Source organism: Phalaenopsis equestris, unplaced genomic scaffold (genome assembly GCF_001263595.1).
Source record: "Phalaenopsis equestris unplaced genomic scaffold, ASM126359v1 Scaffold000960, whole genome shotgun sequence".
Lineage (NCBI taxonomy): Eukaryota > Viridiplantae > Streptophyta > Magnoliopsida > Asparagales > Orchidaceae > Phalaenopsis > Phalaenopsis equestris.
The window spans coordinates 121,436-141,772 of NW_018165399.1; the positions used below are offsets into that span (position 1 = coordinate 121,436).

Sequence of the window (20,337 nt, forward strand, 5' to 3'; positions counted from 1 at the left end):
TCCATATCATTTTATATTTGTACAACCTTCACAAGAGCATCATTTAAAATTGTGCCAAAAAAAATCAATGCCAATAAACGTTTTCATTTACATGCATGGTTACTTTAGTGCTTCCTTGCTAGTACCATAAAGAGATGAACTCCATTATGGTCAAACATGCACAATCAATCAGAATATCTCATTATATTTTTATATCATGGTGAAAATAATATAATACATTGAATATAAAATAGATGTATATTTACAGATATCAGTACATACAATTTAATGATTGAATGAACTAAAAGAGCAAATAAATCATTTTGATTTTAGTCTTGTAATATAAAATATATCCAACTATAATGTATCAGATTTAGAAGAAACTAAATACTATTTCGATTTAAAAGCACAACTACTCACCTCGCATTTTTCACCCTTATTTCTTAGGTTGTAACTCCTTCAATTGAAATTCCCCTATTTGATCATATAAAATAAGATAATTTTATTATAAATTTGATTCCCCTAATACTAACTAATTAATCTTAAATAAATTATATTAGTAAATTAATATTTTGTAGTTTGTCACAATATAATTATCATGATTTTTTTTCTAAGTTGATTTATTATATTCTACAGTTCAAAATTATCTCTATAGTATGAAGCTTAACTTTAAATAAAAAAAATTAGTTATGATTGTGAATTTATGAATTAATATTATTTTATTTCATTAAAAATGTATATTAACTAAAATCATAAACCCTTAAATCATAAACTTTCGATTTAGCTTTCCATGCATAAAAAATTTCCCAAGTCAAGGCTTGGTCTCCCGCACGAACTCCTTCTCCTTCAGTTTGATCGTGCATGACGCTCCCTTCTCCCACATGAGAAGTCGCTCGATGCTCCCGTCTTGCACATAGAGAACTCTGCAGGGAACGACTTCTCACCCACATGTAGAGTCATTCAACAGGTTCCTCCCACTTCTTTTGCTCGAATTATCATCCTATCAAATTGATTCTTGCAAGTCGAATTTTCTTCTCTCTCCTTCTACAACACACAAGCTACCTTCCTCCCTTTCTTCTGCTCACACCTGCATAGGACGTGCACGATGCTTCCTTCTTTGGCTTCGATGCCTTCTCCTGCATGCGACAAAACCATCAGGGTCAACTCCAATGCCAATAAACATGTTTTCCTTCCTTCCTGCTTCCACACCTCAAAGCCAATTGCTACCCTCAATCTTAACATTGTCGCCACTAGGGTTATACACATAAGTCTTCTTCCTTCTCTGTCACTATTCTCCCTCGCCTTGCCTTCATCTCTTATTCACGCCTTTGATTTATCTTCCCTCCGATTCAAAAAAAAAAATTGATATTTGAAGAACCCGATCGAGACAATGATTGGTTCAAACGAACACAGATCCAATAAAATTCATTTTTTATTTCTTTTATTATTACTATTATTATTATTACTTTCAATTATTACATAAATTAATATCTCAACTATGAATTTTATGACATTTTAAAGGGATTATGACTCCATGTGATTTACACTATGCAACGAGCTTGAGGAAACTCATAGAAAGGTTGTTACGTCGTTTTAGGTGAAATAATCTTGTGTTAAAGTTAGAATAATACCTTTTTATGTGATTCTATAGATTTTTTTTCCTATAATTACATTAAAAATTTCTACATATTATTGAATTCCTGCACATGTTACATAAATGTCAGCTTGAACTGAAATAGACGGTAATTATGATTTTTCCTTATTGTATTATTATTGTGTGCATGTTTATAAAATCTTCGCTTGCAGGTATTCCTATCATATGATTTATGATTTTCATATAGCGAATGTTACAGGAATTATGATTTCAGGATTATCACCATTGTTATGTTTGGAAGGCTATTAGTGAATAGTAGCAAGTACGAATGATTGGGAACGATGGGATTCCTGACTCTTGGTGCTCAGACGAAGACAAAATCCAAGAACTACAAGTATTAGGTAAGGGCAGATAATAGGTAATCATTTGTATCAGAAGATTAATGATAACTGCTATGTTGGAATAGTTAATTAACCTTCGAGCTGAACGATGATCCAATGACATGAAATAATATGTAAGTGGTCATAACACATAATTAAAAGTGATATTTTTATAATTACAACAATTGACTATAAAACTCTTATTAATATGTCTATGATTGTACATGAATGGATGAAACACATATTTATACAGCTGACATTTTTTATTGCATTTCATGTCATCATTTAGATGTTTTACATGAATAAAGTATGTTGTAATATGTTCTACTATCCTGGATATGAGTTACTAATGATCAGACGTGTTATTTATGAGTGTGTGATCAGCTTGAAATGAATAAAGTATGTTTGTCTATAAAATCTTTTTCTAACATCAATTATCTTACTGAGCTTATAACTCACTCTAAGTTATTGACTTTCAGTTAAGAGTAAGGAGCACCAAAACGAGTAAGAAGTTGTGACGTGTACAGCTTTTGCATTAAATAATTTTGGATATTATACAGACTTTTGGATACATACTTTAATTTTTTGGATTTAGAATATATATATATATATATATGAGTGTGTGTGTGTGCGCTTTGGTGATATGATTTTCACGCTTCTAAATATATGTGAATGTGAATCAATTATAAATTGAAATGAATCATGAATGTTTGCAATGATTGAGTTGGACTAATTCATTATCCATTGAGTCTAAATTGTGTAAGTCAAGACGACTGTTAGTGAGAATTTAGTCTAATTGAGTTGTCCGTCTCTATTGCACCACAGTTGCCCTAAAAGGAGCCAGTTAGGATGTGACATGAGCTACATTAAGAATGGGAATTAACAAAGAAGAAGATTCAGTGAAAGGCAAAAACGAGGCAGTGGAAGCAAAAGGCTAAGAAAGAGGTTTCCCGTTCTTTTAAAATCATGATACAGAGAAAAATTCTCTATAATGTATTAATTATTGATTAAACATAATCATATAAATAAACAAAAAAGAAGAACAAGAAGAAGAAAAAAAGGAGAAAAACATCCAAATTAAAAAGACATCATAAATAAAACTTTTCAATCAAATACTTTCCTAAACAATTTTTTTAAATCTCAAGATTTTCCTAAAAAAAAAATCAAAATCATAATCTCTTAACTAGAAAGAACAAACACGCTAAGAATATCAAAAGCAGCTTACCTAGCTTCTTGTAGATTATGCTGCCTCATCAATAGAAGACCATAAGCAAACACAATGCAAGTTTTCTCTCGTACACCAACAAATGAATCCATGGTTTTGTAAATTGGTCCTACCAAATCTAATGCCTGAAAATTGGAAAAAAAAGTTTCAAGGTGACTAAATTGCTTCAGTAAATAAATCAATCACACATAAGTAGTTTACTTAAAAGGAACCCAACGTCAGTTGCTAGCTTGGCTCAGTCAGCCCCACCTGCGAAGAAGATTCTGCATCACCAATACAGATAAAAGAAACAGCTGCATAAATTTGGCACATAGATTGCATCGACTTGCTCTCAGTGAGCTGGCAAAAATAAACATATTATCAATTACATCACAATATATGCATACGTCAAAGAAGAACATGAAATATATCACAAAAATTCATTATGAAAAGGAAGGTGGCAGCTTTGATAGGCTGTCATATTCATTAAAACAATACAAACCTTTGTAGCCTCCAAGAAATGAAAGGCAGCCTCATGGAAACAACCAACTGAATGAGCATACTGTCCTCTTAGCATTTCAATAATGGACTCGCATGCTTGCAGTATGGTTGGGAAACGAATAAACCAATTTCTCATCTGCACTATCGTCTGATGAAAGAAAGACAATGGAGTTTGGGAATTAAAATACTGCAGATACTATGGCCCGAAGATGGCAAGAAATAAAATGAATATCGATGGAATTCTGGAATGGATATAATATCCATATTAAGGAAATCCAATTCACCCCAAAAACATCATATAGTAAAGCTACATATGGCAGGTAAACCTTCCCATTTTTTTTACCTCTTGAGCTTCAATATAGTCAGACCTAGTAAGCTCCAGCGCAACTTTATTCTCAAGAAATTGCATAAGGAGCAATAAAAATTGACCAGCTATCCATATATCTGAGTGTTGAATATCCATCTCTATTCAATAAGGTAATTTATTTCAAAAAAACGATTAGTAAATGAAACCAAAAAACTAACAAAATAACATCAAAGTAGAGGAGAGATAACATATCTAATTTAATGTGCAAAGCAACGAGTTCTGACATAAACATGGGACAATGCCATTAAAGGAACGAACATAATTAAAGTCCATACCAAATCTTGAAAATGACACTACATAACATACTTGGAACCTGATCATCTTTGTTCATCCTTTTGAGCCTATTACTTTAAAGAAATAATTTGTAGCAATGTGATACATTTGGAGAAGAAAATGATGCCTAGGATTTCAAGTTTCTACCACTGGTTGGTGCAACTCATATTTCTTTCATATGTCATAGTCCATAGTCCTGAAAATCTCCAGGTTGCTTGTTCATACTGAAGGATAGTTCATCCGATATAAGAAAAAAAAACTTAAATAAGAATCTTCAAGCCACCCTACTGAGGCTCCATAAGTTAATTTGGTAATTTCTTGTTTCTGAACAATTACTGTCCAACTATCCCATCCTATTTTCTACTAAAAGATATTCTAACAAAGGCAACAGCCTGTGCCCTTGTCTCAAATGTACGGGAGAATATCTTGCTACAGTTCTAGGGCTCCAAAAAAGTATTTTGAATGAGAGTTAGTGGGGATGTGGTTGTTGAACGGCAAGGCAAAGGTAATGCGAGTTCGGCAAGGTTTGAAAGGGTTTGTGGAGATAAATCTGTTGTTTGACAGCAGTTTAGCGTCGATCGGCAGCTGTCCCACGAGCTGTCCCGTAGGCAGGAAGACAGTGATTTCCTGCTGGAAACAGCAGAGAACAGTGAGTTGGATGGCTGCCCAGTTCAAAACAGTAGGTCGGACTTTGCTATGGCGATATGTGGGCCACAAGAGGGGCCCACCACCTGTTCCTAAGCATGATACAAACACATGCAAAAGAAAGTGATGCGGCACTCCAAAGAGCAAAATTCAGAGAAAACTTTTCACAATTCATCAAATCAGAAAACTCCAAATCCAATAAAAGTGATACCGGATGACACACTGAAAGGCAAGCAACAACAACAACAGCAAGGACACGACTATCCCAACTAGAGCGGTACCATGACGGCGGTGATTGGTGGAGGGTTGGTTGTGGGTTGATGTTATGAAGGGATAGAGTACAGAAAAGCAGCAGGGCTGGTGGCTGGTTTGTAGTGGACTGAAGGGAGAAGTAGGTGGTTGCGGATAGGGGGCAGGGAAGAGCATGACAGTGGTGGGGAGGTGGTGGCTGCACAAGGCAAGGCATGTCAACTGATGGTAAGGTGAAGGTTCGGGCGGGAGGCTGCCCGAAGGACAGCAGAGGAGTCCTAGAAGCAAGTCGGTCTAGTGCAAGCAATAAAGTATGCAGCCAGCAAAAGGAAGGAAAAGGGCCGCAGGCTGGAGGAGAAGAGCAATGTGATAAGTTGTGGGGAAAGTGACGGAAGATATACACCATCTTCGGATGAGTTACAATTAGAACATCTTCCCTTTCTTGCTTACAACTCTCAGAGGAAAAATCTATAGAAGCCAAGCTTTCTCAAAAGAAACAAAAACATACAATAACTCTAAAACACACAAAACAACATATAAATACTATTAGGCAACTAAAAAGTGGCCCACTCCTTAGGGGCGACACTTTCTGAACCTAGGGGGACCAGTCAACCCACCCCCCCCCCTCCCTCCCTCTCAAAATCAGTCCAAGGTTTGTCGAAAGAGTCGACGTGCTAGTCCTATGCTTCCACGCCCGCATCAATCTCCCGAGGTTGGGGGAGCATTGAATTCATTCATCGAAGCTTCTGTTTTCATATTGAACGTAGCTGAAATGTTGTAATTCCCTAGCAAGACGATCCTATAGGCATTTTCATTCAGATTCATGAGGATCTGAAAAGGTCTGTCTACTCCAGGCTTGAGTTTCCCGAGCAATCTCTTGGGAAATCTCTCCTTCTTCAGTCTAATCCACACTACATCTCCCTCCAAGAAAATTAGCTTCCTAATTTTATTGGCTTGCATTTGGTACTTAGGAAAATTAGTGGGTTGCGAAAAGTGGAGAGTTGTGTTAGGTAATCGACAGCCATATCAAAAAATCATGACATGAATCATCTTGATCATTATGTAAATGCTAGGATGTTCCCTGGAAGCGACGCGTTGTATCGCCTGAATACAGTGAAAAAAGTGCAATGGTCGCTACAACGGCGCCCAGGTATAGTATTAAATAAGCAAATGTTCTCATATTATGAACGGATATGGGTAAAGAAGTTAGATGTTTAAAGTATTTTTATGAGTAAACTTTAAAATTTCAAGATTTGGGATGTTCATGAAGAAGCAAATTTATGTGTGATAAAGTAACAAATAAAACTAAGTGGCAAAATATGTACTTAGAGAATCAAAAGAAAAAGAATCTATAAATAAAAATAGTTGGTGGCGGAATAATAATGTGCAAAAAAATAAAAAATATAAGAAGTTATGTTATAAAAATTGATTTAAATGTAAAAGCTTAGAGAATTGGGAAAAATATAAAATGACCCACATGGAGTTTAAAAGAACAATTTGTGAAGCTAAAATTCTACAAGATTAGATGATAAAAAGGATGAAAAATATATGTATAAACTAGCCAAACAAAGAGAAAAGAAAAGTAAAGATTTAACTTAAGTATATTAAAGATGAAAGTCAAAAAGTGCATTTCTTAGAAAAAGATATTCAACATAGATTGGTGAGTTATTTTGTTAAATTTTTCAATAATGTTTCAGAAAATACGATCGACCATAGTGATCTTAAAATCTTTAATAATAACAAAATGTTTCATTTTTATCTTCGCATTAGTAAAAAAGTTGTTGAAGCTTTAAAAAAAATCACAGATGGAAAGTTTGTTGGACCGGATGATATCCTAATTGAACGTAGAAATATTTAGGAGATTTTGAAGTTTCTTGGCTAACTAAACTCTTTAATATTATTTTAAAAACTAAAATGATGTCTGGAGAGTGGAGAAAGAGTATTTTGGTAGAGGTTACATAAGAGCGTGCAAATTATAGATGAATTAAGTTGATTACATAAGAGCATGCAAATTATAGATGAATTAAGTTGATGTGTCATACTTTAAAATTACGAGAGAGGGTAATTGAACATGGGTTAAGACGTATTACAAAAATTTCTCATAATCAATTTGGATTTATGCCCTGCAGGTCTACGATGGAAGCTATACATTTATTGAGAGATTTGATAGAAAAGTACAAAAGAATAAGGAGGGTCTACATATGATTTTTATTGATTTAAAAAAGCTTACAATAAGGTTCTGAGAGATATCCTTTGGAGAGTTCTAGAGAGGAAAGATGTTGATATGACTTAAATTCAAGTCATTAAAAATATATATACTAGAGTTGTTACTTGTGCTCTAACAAAGGAGGATTGACCAAATATTTTCCTATTTCAGTTGGATTACATCATGGATCGGCTTTAAGCCAATATCTTTTTTTATGGATGCTCTTACAGGACAGTTATAGGAGGATGTACCTTGGTGTATACTTTTCGATGATGATATCCTTTTTTGTGAATAAGACTAGAGAAAGATTTCAGAAAATACTTGAATTATGAAGATCTGCTTTGGAGTCTAAAGGCATTCGTAAATGTAATTTTAGTATTAGTAGCTCTAGTGACAGAGTTATAACAATGGTTGATCAAATTATTAAAAGGTGTGAACGTTTTAGATATCTCAGGTTTATTGTTCAAAGTGATGGTGATGTAGATGGGAATATTATTAGTAGAATTCAAGTTGGTTGGTTGACATGGAGGAATGCTTCAGGCCAATTGTGTGATAGATGCTTAGACTGAAAGGAAAATTTAGGAAAATTTTATAAGACGGTGGTGAGACCTGCAATGCTCTAAGGCGTAGAATGTTGCCTTTAAAAGAGAAGCATAAAATTAAGTGTTGTCAGTGTTACTGAGATGAGAATGCTTAGGTGGATGAGTGGATTTACATTTAGAGACAAATTGCGAAATGAATATATTCGTGATGGGGTTGGTGTAGCTGTTGGTGTTGCTCTAGTGGCGGACAAAATCAGAGAGAGACGTCTTAGATGGTTTGATCACATTAAACGTCTATCATCTGATGATCCGGTTATAAGAGTAGATGTTTTAGATTCGACTATGTTAAGAAAAGGTACTGATAGAACTATAAAGGAGTAGACCAAGAAAGACATGGGCATATTGTATAATAAATTATCTTAATTTATTAGAATTAAATAAAAATATGGCATTCAATAGGATGAAATGGAGAAAAAGGATTCATGTAGCAAACCCCACTTAGTGAGATTAAGGCTTGTTGTTGTTGTTGTTGTTGTGGTGTTTAGTACTTGTTATTCTGCATAATGATCTATTTCTCAACCTCCTTGCCTAGCCTCTGAATCTCTCATGCCCTGGCCGCCCCAGCATCCGTACTAACCGCTAACATAGGAAGAGGTACTAGCTCAAGTGGAGTGAGTGGACTGTGTCCATACACAATTTGCAAGTGAGCATACCCTGTAGTTTGACTCACGGACCTGTTGTAAGCAAACTTGGTCTAGGCAAGAATCAAGTCCCACTGCATGGCTTTCTTTCCTATGAAGCACATTAGAAGGTTCCTTCAACTCCTGTTCACCACTTTCATCTGAACATCAGCTTGTGGGTGGGCTAACGAGCTGAATTGAAGCTTAGTACCATGCTTTCCTCATAGGGTTCTCCAGAAGTGACTCAGAACTTGACGTCCTTATCAGATTTAATGGTCTTGAGAATCCCATGCAGCCCCACGATATTCCCAAAGTACAAATCAGTGGCATGAGATGTGTTCAGCGCTCGGTGACACAACACAATGAGTCATCTTCAAGAATCGGTCAACCACTACCATCATTGAATCTTTGTTCTGCTGCGTCCTCGGGAATCTCACCATGAAGTTCATATTGTTATATCTACCCAAGAGGCCTCTGGTACCGGTAATGGCATATATAGCCCTATGTTTTGTCCTCATTTCTTGGTTAGGAGGTAAACTCTGCACTGGGGCGTACTGCTCTACATCGCTTGTCGTTCGAGGCTAAAGAAAGTGTTCCTTCACTAGTGTGAAGGTCTTGTCTATGCCAAAATGATCGGCTAGTCCCACGTTGCGACTATCCAAAATGATGGCTTACCTTCCTAAACATCTGGGAACACACAACTTGCTCTGGTGAAAGAGATGACCATCATATCTACTGTATGGTTTTGTGGGCCTCTCCTAACATTGTACCCAAATTTCCCTAAAATTCTCATTTGTGTCGTACAACTTATTCACTACCTTAAATCCCACAACTTGAGTTTGCATGGAGGTGATTAGCAAGTGACAACGACTCAATGCATCAGTTCCTAGATTCTGGCTTCCAGCCTTATGTTTGAGCAAGAAGTGGAATGACACCAACAATTCCACCCAAGGAATGGGTGTCTGCCCTTCAGCTTGCTCTGACTGTTCAAGAATCTCAGGGCTTTGAGATCTGTGAATAATGTGAACTCGCTCGCCAACACGTAGTGGTTCCAGTGATTAATAGCTCTCACAATGGCAAAAAATTCCAAGTCGTACGACGAATACATTCTCCTGGCCTCATTCAACTTTTCACTTGAGAAAACTATGGGATGTCCTCTTTGACTCAACAATACCCTAATCCCCATATTGGATGTGTCGCACTCCACCTTGAACAATTGACTGAAATTCGATAAAGCTGGTACTATTGCCTATCACCTTCTTGATCGAAGTGTCAAAACTAGATTGGGCTACCTCAGTTCTGACTGAAATTCGATAAAGCTGGTACTAATCGAAGTGTCAAAACTAGATTGGGCTACCTCAGTTCACTAGAACCTCTCACCTTTCAACATCTCTGGTGCTGAAGCTTCTGAAGAACCTCTTATAAAATGATGTTAACCCCAGAAATTGTCTCTGCTCGGCAAATGACTAGGGGTGTCCAACTCAAAATTGCTTCAACCTTCGTGGGATCAATCTGAATAACAACCCCAGATACAATGTGGCCCAAAAATCATATCCTGGGTGTCGAGAAGTGTCACTTCTTTGGGTGAGCATATAGCATTCTAGTTCATAAAACCTTAAAAACCAGTCTTGAATGTTTTGTGATCTTTCTCTAAATGGTTGTGTTCCTCTGCTTCCACTAACTCACATTTCAGCATAAGTTGGTAAAAGTTGGTTGTGTATTCCACATCAGCATGTCTAGTGCAGATTGTGGAGCTTTATAAACATGTCATGTTGATAATGTAAGGGAATATATTTATGTTGCATCGCCCTTTAAATATTGGACCAGGCAGTGATCTTATTCTTTCCTTTTCGTTTTCGAATACACTCCATCACGATGAAGCATTTTTCCTCAAATTGATGGTTGTCAATTTAACTCGTCCTGAGAAATAACCTTGTATTCAAAAATTCGCTTCACTGTTTGGAGTTAACTCGATAAACTATTCTAAATTCATGCAACCGTCAAAATCTAATAAATCCATTTTCACTCCAATATCATGGTTTCTCTAATATTTCATGTCGAACCATAAAAGTAGTGGTTTTTCGTCACTAAAAATTGCCTAGTGGAAGTAATTCATGTCATCCTCTCAATTTGATGAGTCCCTATTGTATGTAAGGATAATCTCATCGGATTGTGACATCTCAAAGGCGGTAAGCCTTTGTTGTATTTGGAGGATTTCCAGTTACGCATCTTCCACAATTACGCATCTTCCATAATTACGCATCTTCCATAATTAGTTCTTGGACACCTCACCAAAAGTTTCTCCTTGGCATCATTACGTCATTTTCTCCTGATCACATTTTCGACGGATGTAGGATTGAAAATAATGGTTGGTCTGGGGTTTAGATTTTAGGAATAGAGGCCAAGGGGAATTTTTAAGGAGGAAAATTGATTTTTAAAGTGTTTGGGTTGGGGTTAAAAATTGAGATAAGGATAATTTATGAAAAAAAATATTGGTGAGGGTGTTAGGCTAAGTTATCTGAAATTTCGATCTAACAAAACCATAAAGATTTATAACTTGTCGAGCTCTAATATCAAATGATACCGTTCTAAGGCTCCTAGAAGGTATTAGAAAGAGGTTTAGCGGTGATGTGGTTATGAAATGGCAAGGAAAAGCTAAATGCGAATTCAACGGCATTTGGACAGGATATTGGAGATAAATCTATTGTTGGATAGTAGTTTGGCGTCGATCGGTGACTGTCCTGCGAGTTGAAGACGAGAAAACAGTGATTTCCTGTTGGAAACAACAGCTAACAGAAAATTGGATGGCGGCAGGGCTGAAAACAGCAGATCAGATGGCGAAATGGCGATAAACGAGTAGCAAAGGAGTTCGATCACATATTCCTAAGCAAGATACAGACACACCACTTACAAAAAGAAAGGATACAGTATTCGGGATAGCAAAATTAGATAAATCACTTCTCAATTCAATAAATCAAAAAACTACAAATCCAAAACCCTAATACAGTATATATAAAACTCCCATCATAAAAAATATCTAATTAGAAACTAAAAAAAAGGAAAGAACAAATAAGGAAAGAAGCAAAAAAGAGGGAAATTGTTAAAAGTAACATAAATAAAATAAAAAGTGTTTTTGCCGCTATTCCCGCACTCGTGGAATTGCCGTAACCACGGTGTTGCGGGCTTCCCGTGATCGGGTTGTGGGATTCTACAATCTGGCAGCTGAGCAGTACAGTCTGCATCAATTTTGCATGCCTCAATTGTTGGCTTGGTCATGCTAACAGCTCTGTGCAGAAGCATAAATAAAGAGAAATGTCATTATAGCATGAGCGGGTAACACTTCTTAGTGAAGCGACCCATAAAATGGAATGCATTATTGTTACCCATCAAAAAAATAGTTCATTTTCAAAATTGTAATCGCAACAAAAGTTTCTAAGGAACTACTAAAACAGAAAAGATCGTTGGGTATCATGCAAAATTGTAAACAGAAGAATGCATAAATATAATAAGATCGATGGCCTAGAATAGTCACCTCTCTGGTTATCACCAATGCCAAATTTTTGTAGCTCCTCTGCACAACATAGAATTACTAAGCTTTAGCAAACAAATGGTGCTATTAAAGAAATTCTGAAGATGACTTAATGCAGCTTAATCAATATAAGAGAAAAGCAAGCTCACCACAAATCAATTTCATTCCTGAATGAATTCTTTTCCCACAATCCTTAAACACTCCCTTGGGACGTCCCTGCATGACAACCACAAGATCCACCAGGGCATACACCGCTTTCCTAGGCAGCCATTCCCCATCCAATGGAGGAGGTCCCAAGAGAATTTTGTCCTCAAAGCCCCACATATCCTCATCAAGTCCAGTGGCTTCTCTCAACTTGTCATGTAACATGCCCTGCTTCTCCCTCAAAGCCGTATTTGATTTCCCTTGCAAGTTCAGCTGTGAAAGGCTCTGATTCACAGTATTAAGCTCCCCAAAAAGCTCCTTAACACGGGATAATTGTTTCTGATCATCCTTCATGGCAGCGTCCAGTCTGTTAATATGTTGTGTGGCGCTCTTATAGTCACATATCTTGAACAGGTAGAAAGTCTGCAACAGCTCATTGTAAAAAAGGAGACCCCTGCAACGTTCTTTCTGACACAAAAAAAGCATCAAATTCAAGGACAAGCATAAAATTCTCTTAAGTTTCTAGCCAATTGAAAAGCTAAATTGAATTGATCTATGAATAATACAAAGCCCATGAAAAAAAGGTTAAAATTATCTTGAACTATTTGTATTGGTCATTTAATTCCAGCTTAGAAATGTGTTAGACTAAGTCTCTCGGCACCTCTAAAAAGATCCGAAATAGTTCCTCAGTGGAGTACTTTGACTCAGATTTGAAGACTTAAGGGGCAAAAGTCGGACACATTAAATAGTATTAAATAGTATGGGCCCTAAGCTCGTGCATGAGTTGGAGGAACTAAACACAAAAGAAACATTATTTATATTAGAACTACATCTTTAGAGAATGGTTAGGCATAATTCATACCAAGGGAATTAAAATATGTATGTTGAATCATACTGCTCGTGAGTTATGCCCAAAACTAAGTGTTTCAAATGAAATGAGAATAGCCAGAAAATATACGGCCAAAGAAAGTAAATCCGCTACAATATGCTTAGAAAGCTGACATAACAGTGGGAAAAAGAGCAAAAAGAGAAACCCTTGGCTCTCACATGGATCTACTATTTACAAGTTGGGTATCTAAGGTGTTAAGCAATATAGAGAAAGCTACAGAATGAGCAACACGTGAAAAAAAAAACTAAGAAATATAGATGGCTTGTTGCTTGAGGTGAACTCAAACAAGGCAGCTGACTTGTTTGAGAAACCGCCAAATATCTTGATGGATCGGTGTGCGCCTATGGTCCTAAGTGACTAGCTGGACAAGATTGCCGATGAAGAGAGGTATGGATTAAGATAAAGTCATCCTAGAGCCATAGTGGACACTTTCCTGAGACAGGCATCAGAGCCCACCTTATAATAGAAGGTAGACACCCCAAAGCCCAACAAAGTGAGTCTGTCTATCTTAAGTATAGCTAGTAAGCTATCCCCATCAAACTCGGTAGGCAAGTCGATATTGAGTTCGACTCAATGAGCTAATGCTAAGCCCGGCTTATCAAACTCATATCCTTCGTCATCCATTTGAAAATATCAATCAGCCTCAAGGATGTACAATGCATGGTTTATATACATAAAATATTCTCTCTATAAAAGTAAACACAATATATATATATATATATATATATATATATATATATATATTGAAAGCCCAAAAAAGGCTAATATATTAAAAAGAAAAAAAGATACAAATACAATGTGTGGGAGGTCCCAAACATAACATATTGTCCACACAAAAACCATAAAAGGTTTCAAAACTAGAAAAAAACAGAAAATACATTAGATACTAAAATAAAAAGCCTAACAGTGCTGAATACATAGTATCAGGTGGCTAGAGAGCGACTCGATTTTGTCTTTCCTCTGTCTCTAATTTTAGGGAAGGAGCAAGCTAATAAGTTGGTAAGATGATTGTCATTGTCAGTAGTAACCAATGTATCATCCAATATGTTCCTGAGTTGGAGTCGGTCTACATTCTTCTTCTTCCTCCTGGAATAGACATGTCAGACAGACAGACACACACAGACACACACACACACACACCGACACAGACGTGTGTACATATATGTGTGTGTACATGTATGTGTGCACACTCTAGAAATAATGGTAGAAATAAAACACACCACCCACTCCAGCATAGAACACATGCAAATACTAGGATGAAATGCATATCATGCGTATTTCAGGGTAAATTATATGACTTTTTTAGAGATTGTAAAATTAGAAACACTAGGAGATCGCCTCAGTTTACTTGGATTCCAAAGCTTACATATGCATAGGCATTGAAATCGGTCTTCAAAAATTATTTACCATTCCTCTAGCATTAAGTTCCGAAACAAACCCGGAGATATCTTGTGTGGGTATGCTTCATACGACTATTGGTGTAGGTAAGTTCAGTTCAAAGAATGGTGATTATGTATCCTAAAGTGATAATACAAAACAGAAAAAATCATTGGAGCTAATACAATCGGTAAATACTCCACCATTATTGAAATGGTTCTATCAGCAAATGGATTACAACATAATCAGATTAGCATCTGCTAGCTATGTAATAAAAGATATGACGTTCAATTCATTTTATGACAATGTGACATCGGACTTAACCCAAACAACAATGGAAAAGTAAAACATTATTACAAAAAAACAAATAGCAGATTACAACCAATATACTAAAACAGAAAATATGACACACGACATGCAGAAATAAGAAATAATAATCACAAACGATTCATGCCACAAGGCAAAGGTAGATCTCGGGTGGTGGTGGTCGATGCTAGGAGGCTTCGAGAGGCAATAGCAAGGAGATAGGTGGATTGGACAGCGAAGAACAGCAGCTAGGGGCAGTTCGTGAGGCAGGAATAGCAGGGACGCAGTTGAAGTGGCTGGAACGGCAATGGGCAGCATGGTGAGGGATTTACAGGGCTGCGGTAGCGAGGCAAGACGGATGTAAAAGCTGGAGGGAGTTGTTTGGATGGCTGAGCAGGGAGACAACTAGGATGGCAGGCAGCTGGCTGCTTAGATGGCGGGAAAATTGCAGAGAGAACAACCAAGAGGGTTGTTTTTGGATGGCTGCAGTAGGAAGGCAGCGGCGATGGCGAAGGGAAGATGTGGTGAAAGGGTAGCAGAAGATAATCATCATCTTGAGTGCGAGATAGAATCGGAGCACCACTCATCCCTCAAATGTAGCCATCAAAGGGAAATCCGAGAGGCCGACGGCTGTCACGACAGAAAACATATCAAAACTGAGAATCTAAACTCTATCGCATGTATAGGAAAGAGGTAGAAAAGAAGGATAAAAGGAAATGTGCTAAAAATTGAAAAGAACACAATCCGAATCTATCATGCACACACGACCCAAGTGTCGCTTCTAGTTGTGAGAAATTTTGTGTTCCTCTTCATCCAGAAGTGAGAGATGTTCTTGGGTCAGCCTCACAGAGTTGTGGGAGCTTCGACCTTATTCATCGCCAGTCAGAGCTTCTATCTTCTTGTAGTATAGCGTTCAGTAGGCCACGTTGAAGGTGGCAAAGATGTTATAATCTTCAAGTAATTCAATTATATTGGTGTTTACATTCCAAAGTACATCCTGATAAAATTAATATATATTATCTTTTGGCACAACCAATGGTAGGCTAGGCAACTCCCAATAGCAACCACTTGGAAAAGATCTCCTCTTCTCTTGTGGGACCTGAATCTCATTGTAGGATGTTCTTTCTCACAAAAATTTTAAGGTGATTTCCAACACTGCGATTCATCTGTCATGTCTGATCATCTATCAATGTGTACATTATTGAACTGATTTTAATATCCAAATGACTCCACATAGTCTTTCATAAGTAGCTCTAATGCTTCTCATCACTGAAATGTTAGATCTCCCTCAGTAGGGCCAACTCAAAAAATAGTTTATGTATTTTAAAAATTATGAAATCCTCTTATTTGAGGTTGACTTGTGTCTAGTGTTGCATCCTTAAACTCATAACCCTTTTGGACATCCAATGTCAGTCATATTGATGCTCCTATCAACGCCTGCAAAAAGGTAGTTCGAGACACCATAATCCCATACCCTGCATGAACGCCCTATACCTTGAACTTACTCTCTTATAAAACTACTGCTAATTCAACTGGAATCACTCTCATGGTGTCAGCTAGAATCACTGTTGTCTCTTCTTTGTCAACTAGAAATTAAGAATCCTCTCAGAAATTTTCAACACTGCTTGGGTCACTGTTTATTTCTTCAGCTCTTCCTTGATCAGTAAAAGAGAATTATTCTCTCTAAAAATTTTTGGGTGAAAAAACAACAAAGTGAAGGGTTGTGTAGATAGGGTCGGGCATTGGTGGAAGATGGAAACCTTAGAATATGATTAATGGTAGGCTGGCTCTAATGCCAAATGATGTCGAAGTTAACCCAAACAACAACGAAAAAGCAAAATAATATAACTAAAAAGCAAATGGGAGATTACAACCAACACAAGAAACACGACACATAACGCATTAAAATAGAAAATAAAAATCATACGACACGTGACATGGTCAATGTGCATCTCAAGTGGTAGTTCTGGCCATTAGGGGGTTTGGAGAGGCAGTAGTAAGAGTAGGTGGATTGTCCGATGAGAACACGGCTATGGGTTGTTCTGGAAGACAGGAAAATCAGCTAGGCTGCAAGGATGTGGTTTAGGTGGCTGGAATAGAACTGGACAGCAATGTAGGGATTTACGGTGCCACGACGTCAAGAGAGGACAGTTGGAAAGGCTGGAGGAGGTGCTGGGATGGCTGAGCGAGAAGACAACCAAGATGGCAAGCAGTTCGCTGTTGGGAGGCGAATGCAAGGAAAACAGCTAAGAGGTCTACTTCAGAGTGACTGCAGCAGGAAGGGTGCAGCTACAGTGAAGTGAAGAATGCAGAGAAGGGTAGCGGATGAAAGCCACCACCTCGGGCGTGAGATACAGCCAAGACACCACCTGTATCTCAAATACAACCCTCAAAGTAAAATATAAGACGTTGTCGGCTGTCCCATTAGAAAATACACCAAAACCAAAAAATCTAAACATTAATACACACATATATAAGAAATGACCAAAAAGGGAAAAAGAATAAAAGGAGATGTGCTAAATATTAGAAAGTAATTGGAAGAGAACTCGCTCAATCTAGCTCTGTCGCGCACGCACGACCTGGGCGCCACATATAGTTACGGGAAATCTCATGTCCTGCTTCATCCAAAAACGGGAAATGCTTCCGTGTCATAATGTTTAATGAAAATAAATTGTCAAGTTAGTTTAGTAAAAACTTCACATAATTTATTTGCTAACCAACTTAAATATTTAAAATCCACATATGTTAATAAAATTAGAAAGAACTGACTTGGTAGAATATCAAAATTAAACAATTTTAAATGAGCATCTATATGTTGCATTTCAATTAAGAAATTAGATTATAATATCATTTAGATCTAGAAAACACATTTCCATTAATGAACCAGCAGAGTTATTATCTACAGATTTATCACAGTCATTGAAAAAGATGTGTGTATAGAAAAAATGCCTCGAATCATAGTTTATATTCATATGAATTGTGTATTAAAATTAAAAGGAATGCTTTATAAGTTAAAACAAGCCCCTATGGCGTGGTATATAAGACTGGACTCTCTTATAATAAATTTATGTTTTGGCAAATGAATGAGATACATCACAGTTTATATCAAAAGAATTGACAGTCATAAGATTTTCACAAAAATATAGAAAGATGATATTACAATTGCTGTAACAAAAGATTCTTGATGTCACAGACAAATAGGCAACCCAGTGAGTCCTTCTGCACAATTGGATAAATATGAAAAAGAGAAATTCCTAGAATCGAAAATATTTAAAAGTAAAATAGATTCTTAATTATATTTGACAACTAGTAAACATGATATCATGTTCATTATAGGCTTGTATGGTAGATTTCAAGAAGATTAAGGAATCTTGTCTAATGAAAATTAAAAAAAAATTATATATAAGCAAAATGAAGTTCGCAGAGACTGAACACCCATTTGAGCTTCCAGGATTTTATAATGCAGACTTAGAAAGTTGCAAAGTAAGTAACAACAACAACAAAGCCTTAATCCCACTACGTGGGGTCGGCTACATGAATCCTTTTTCTCCATTGTGCCATATTTTTCATTTAGTTCTAATAAATTAAGACATTTTTTATACAGTAAGCCCAAGTCTTTCCTAGGTCTAGCTCTTCCTTTCTTAACATAAGTAGAATCTAAAACATCTACTCTCCTAATCGGATCAGCAGATGGTCGATGCTTAATGTGACCAAACCATCTAAGATGACTTTCTCTAATTTTGTCAGTCATAGGAGCTACACCAACTCTATCACAGATATATTCATTTCGCATTTTGTCTCTAAGTGTAAAGCCACTCACACCTAATCATTCTCTAATCATTCTCATCTCGGCAACACTTAACTTAGTATTATGCTTCTCTTCTAAGGACCAACATTCAGTGCCATAGAGCATTGCAGATCTCACCACCATCGTATAAAATTTTTCTTTTAGTCTAAGCGGTACTTTTCTATTACACAAAAGACACGAAACATTCCTCCACTTCAACCAACCAACTTGAATTCGACTATTAATATCCCAATCTATATCACCATCACTTTGAACAACAGACCCGAGATATCTAAATCGTTCACATATTTTAATAATTTGATCACCCAAAGTTACACTTCCGTCACTAGAGGAACTACTACTAAAATTACATTCAATGTATTCAGTTTTAGTTCTACTCAAATGAAGGCCTTTAGACTCCAAAGTAGACCTCCATAATTCAAGTTTTTCCTGGGCTTTTTCTCTCGTCTTATCCACGAGAAGGATATCATCAGCAAAAAACATACACCAAGGTACATCCTCCTGTAAATTTCCAGTAAGACAATCCATAACTTATGCAAAAAGATATGGGCTTAAAGCCGATCCCTAATGTAATCCAACAGAACTAGGAAAATATTTGGTCAATCCTCCTTCAGTTCAAAAAGAAAATCCTCAAACACCTATAAATTCTTAGGACTCTCATTATTTTCATAGTTCAACAGAAAATTAAATTTCATTGATCTATCCATGATATAAGGTGAACATGTAGATGTTAGCCATTGATAGTACAAATATAGTGGCTTCAAAGGTAACAAGATGACTACAATCTCAGCCTCAATAAAATGCCTATAAGATGAGACAATACAAAGCATGGCAAATTTAACAAAGAATTTAGTCCAATGTTCGTAAACAAAGCACGTAAAAACTAAGATATCAATTCACTTGGTACCATACAATTCAAGGTGAAGAAGCCATAGAATTTGTAAGTACCCATCATCAACTCATTGATATCTCACAAATCCTATGAGTAAAGATCACATAGCTTAGGTAGGGTTGATTGGACAACTTTATCCAAATTAAAGTTACAGTGAGTTCATTAATTTTCGGGCAACATCAATAAGTTGATCTTTTTGATGACTCAAATGACTAATTCTGAACCAGATTCAAGCATTATTTTAATGTAGGGGATCATCTCTAATTACCAATCCTGACCATCCAATTCAATTTATAGGGATAGGATATAGGATCCATTGTTTGAAACTAATCATAGCCATCAAATGTGGAATGAATTGATATGACAAGTAATTGAGTTTTATGGTAGCTAGAGATAATCTAAAATAAAAATAATCAAGCATTCCCTCTTTGAATCTAGCATAATTAATAATACAAGACCCTTAATTTCTTAATGACACAAAAAGGAAAAGAATATATGATTTCTCAATTTCTCCTGGACCAAATAAAGCAGACAAAATAAGCTTCATTTCAATTACTCCATCTTTTCATTTTCATTTTCTCTTTTTATATCTTTTTTATGAGCATCAAACACATATGATAAGATAAGAACTAAGGACTTTGGCAACAAATTCCGATATTTACTCTATTTCAATTCATTAAATCCAAACGGGGGAGTCTACCAAATCAGGAGAAAACGAATCCCAGATTTCAGTAGAGTGCCGGGCTGCCGCTTCCACAGTGGCGGGGAACAC

General features: G+C 36.5%; 1 protein-coding gene across 1 annotated transcript in view; it reads right to left on the minus strand.

The window, feature by feature from the left end:
- LOC110032522 overlaps positions 1-20,337 on the minus strand; it is a gene marked incomplete in the record, with an annotated part of 67,817 nt that overhangs the window by 46,878 nt on the left and 602 nt on the right. Inside the window, 7 exon segments of the mRNA XM_020736181.1 lie at positions 3,179-3,303; positions 3,428-3,517; positions 3,660-3,806; positions 4,002-4,123; positions 12,153-12,191; positions 12,299-12,761; positions 20,266-20,331. Of these exon segments, the coding sequence (XP_020591840.1) occupies positions 3,179-3,303; positions 3,428-3,517; positions 3,660-3,806; positions 4,002-4,123; positions 12,153-12,191; positions 12,299-12,761; positions 20,266-20,331 (1,052 nt within the window).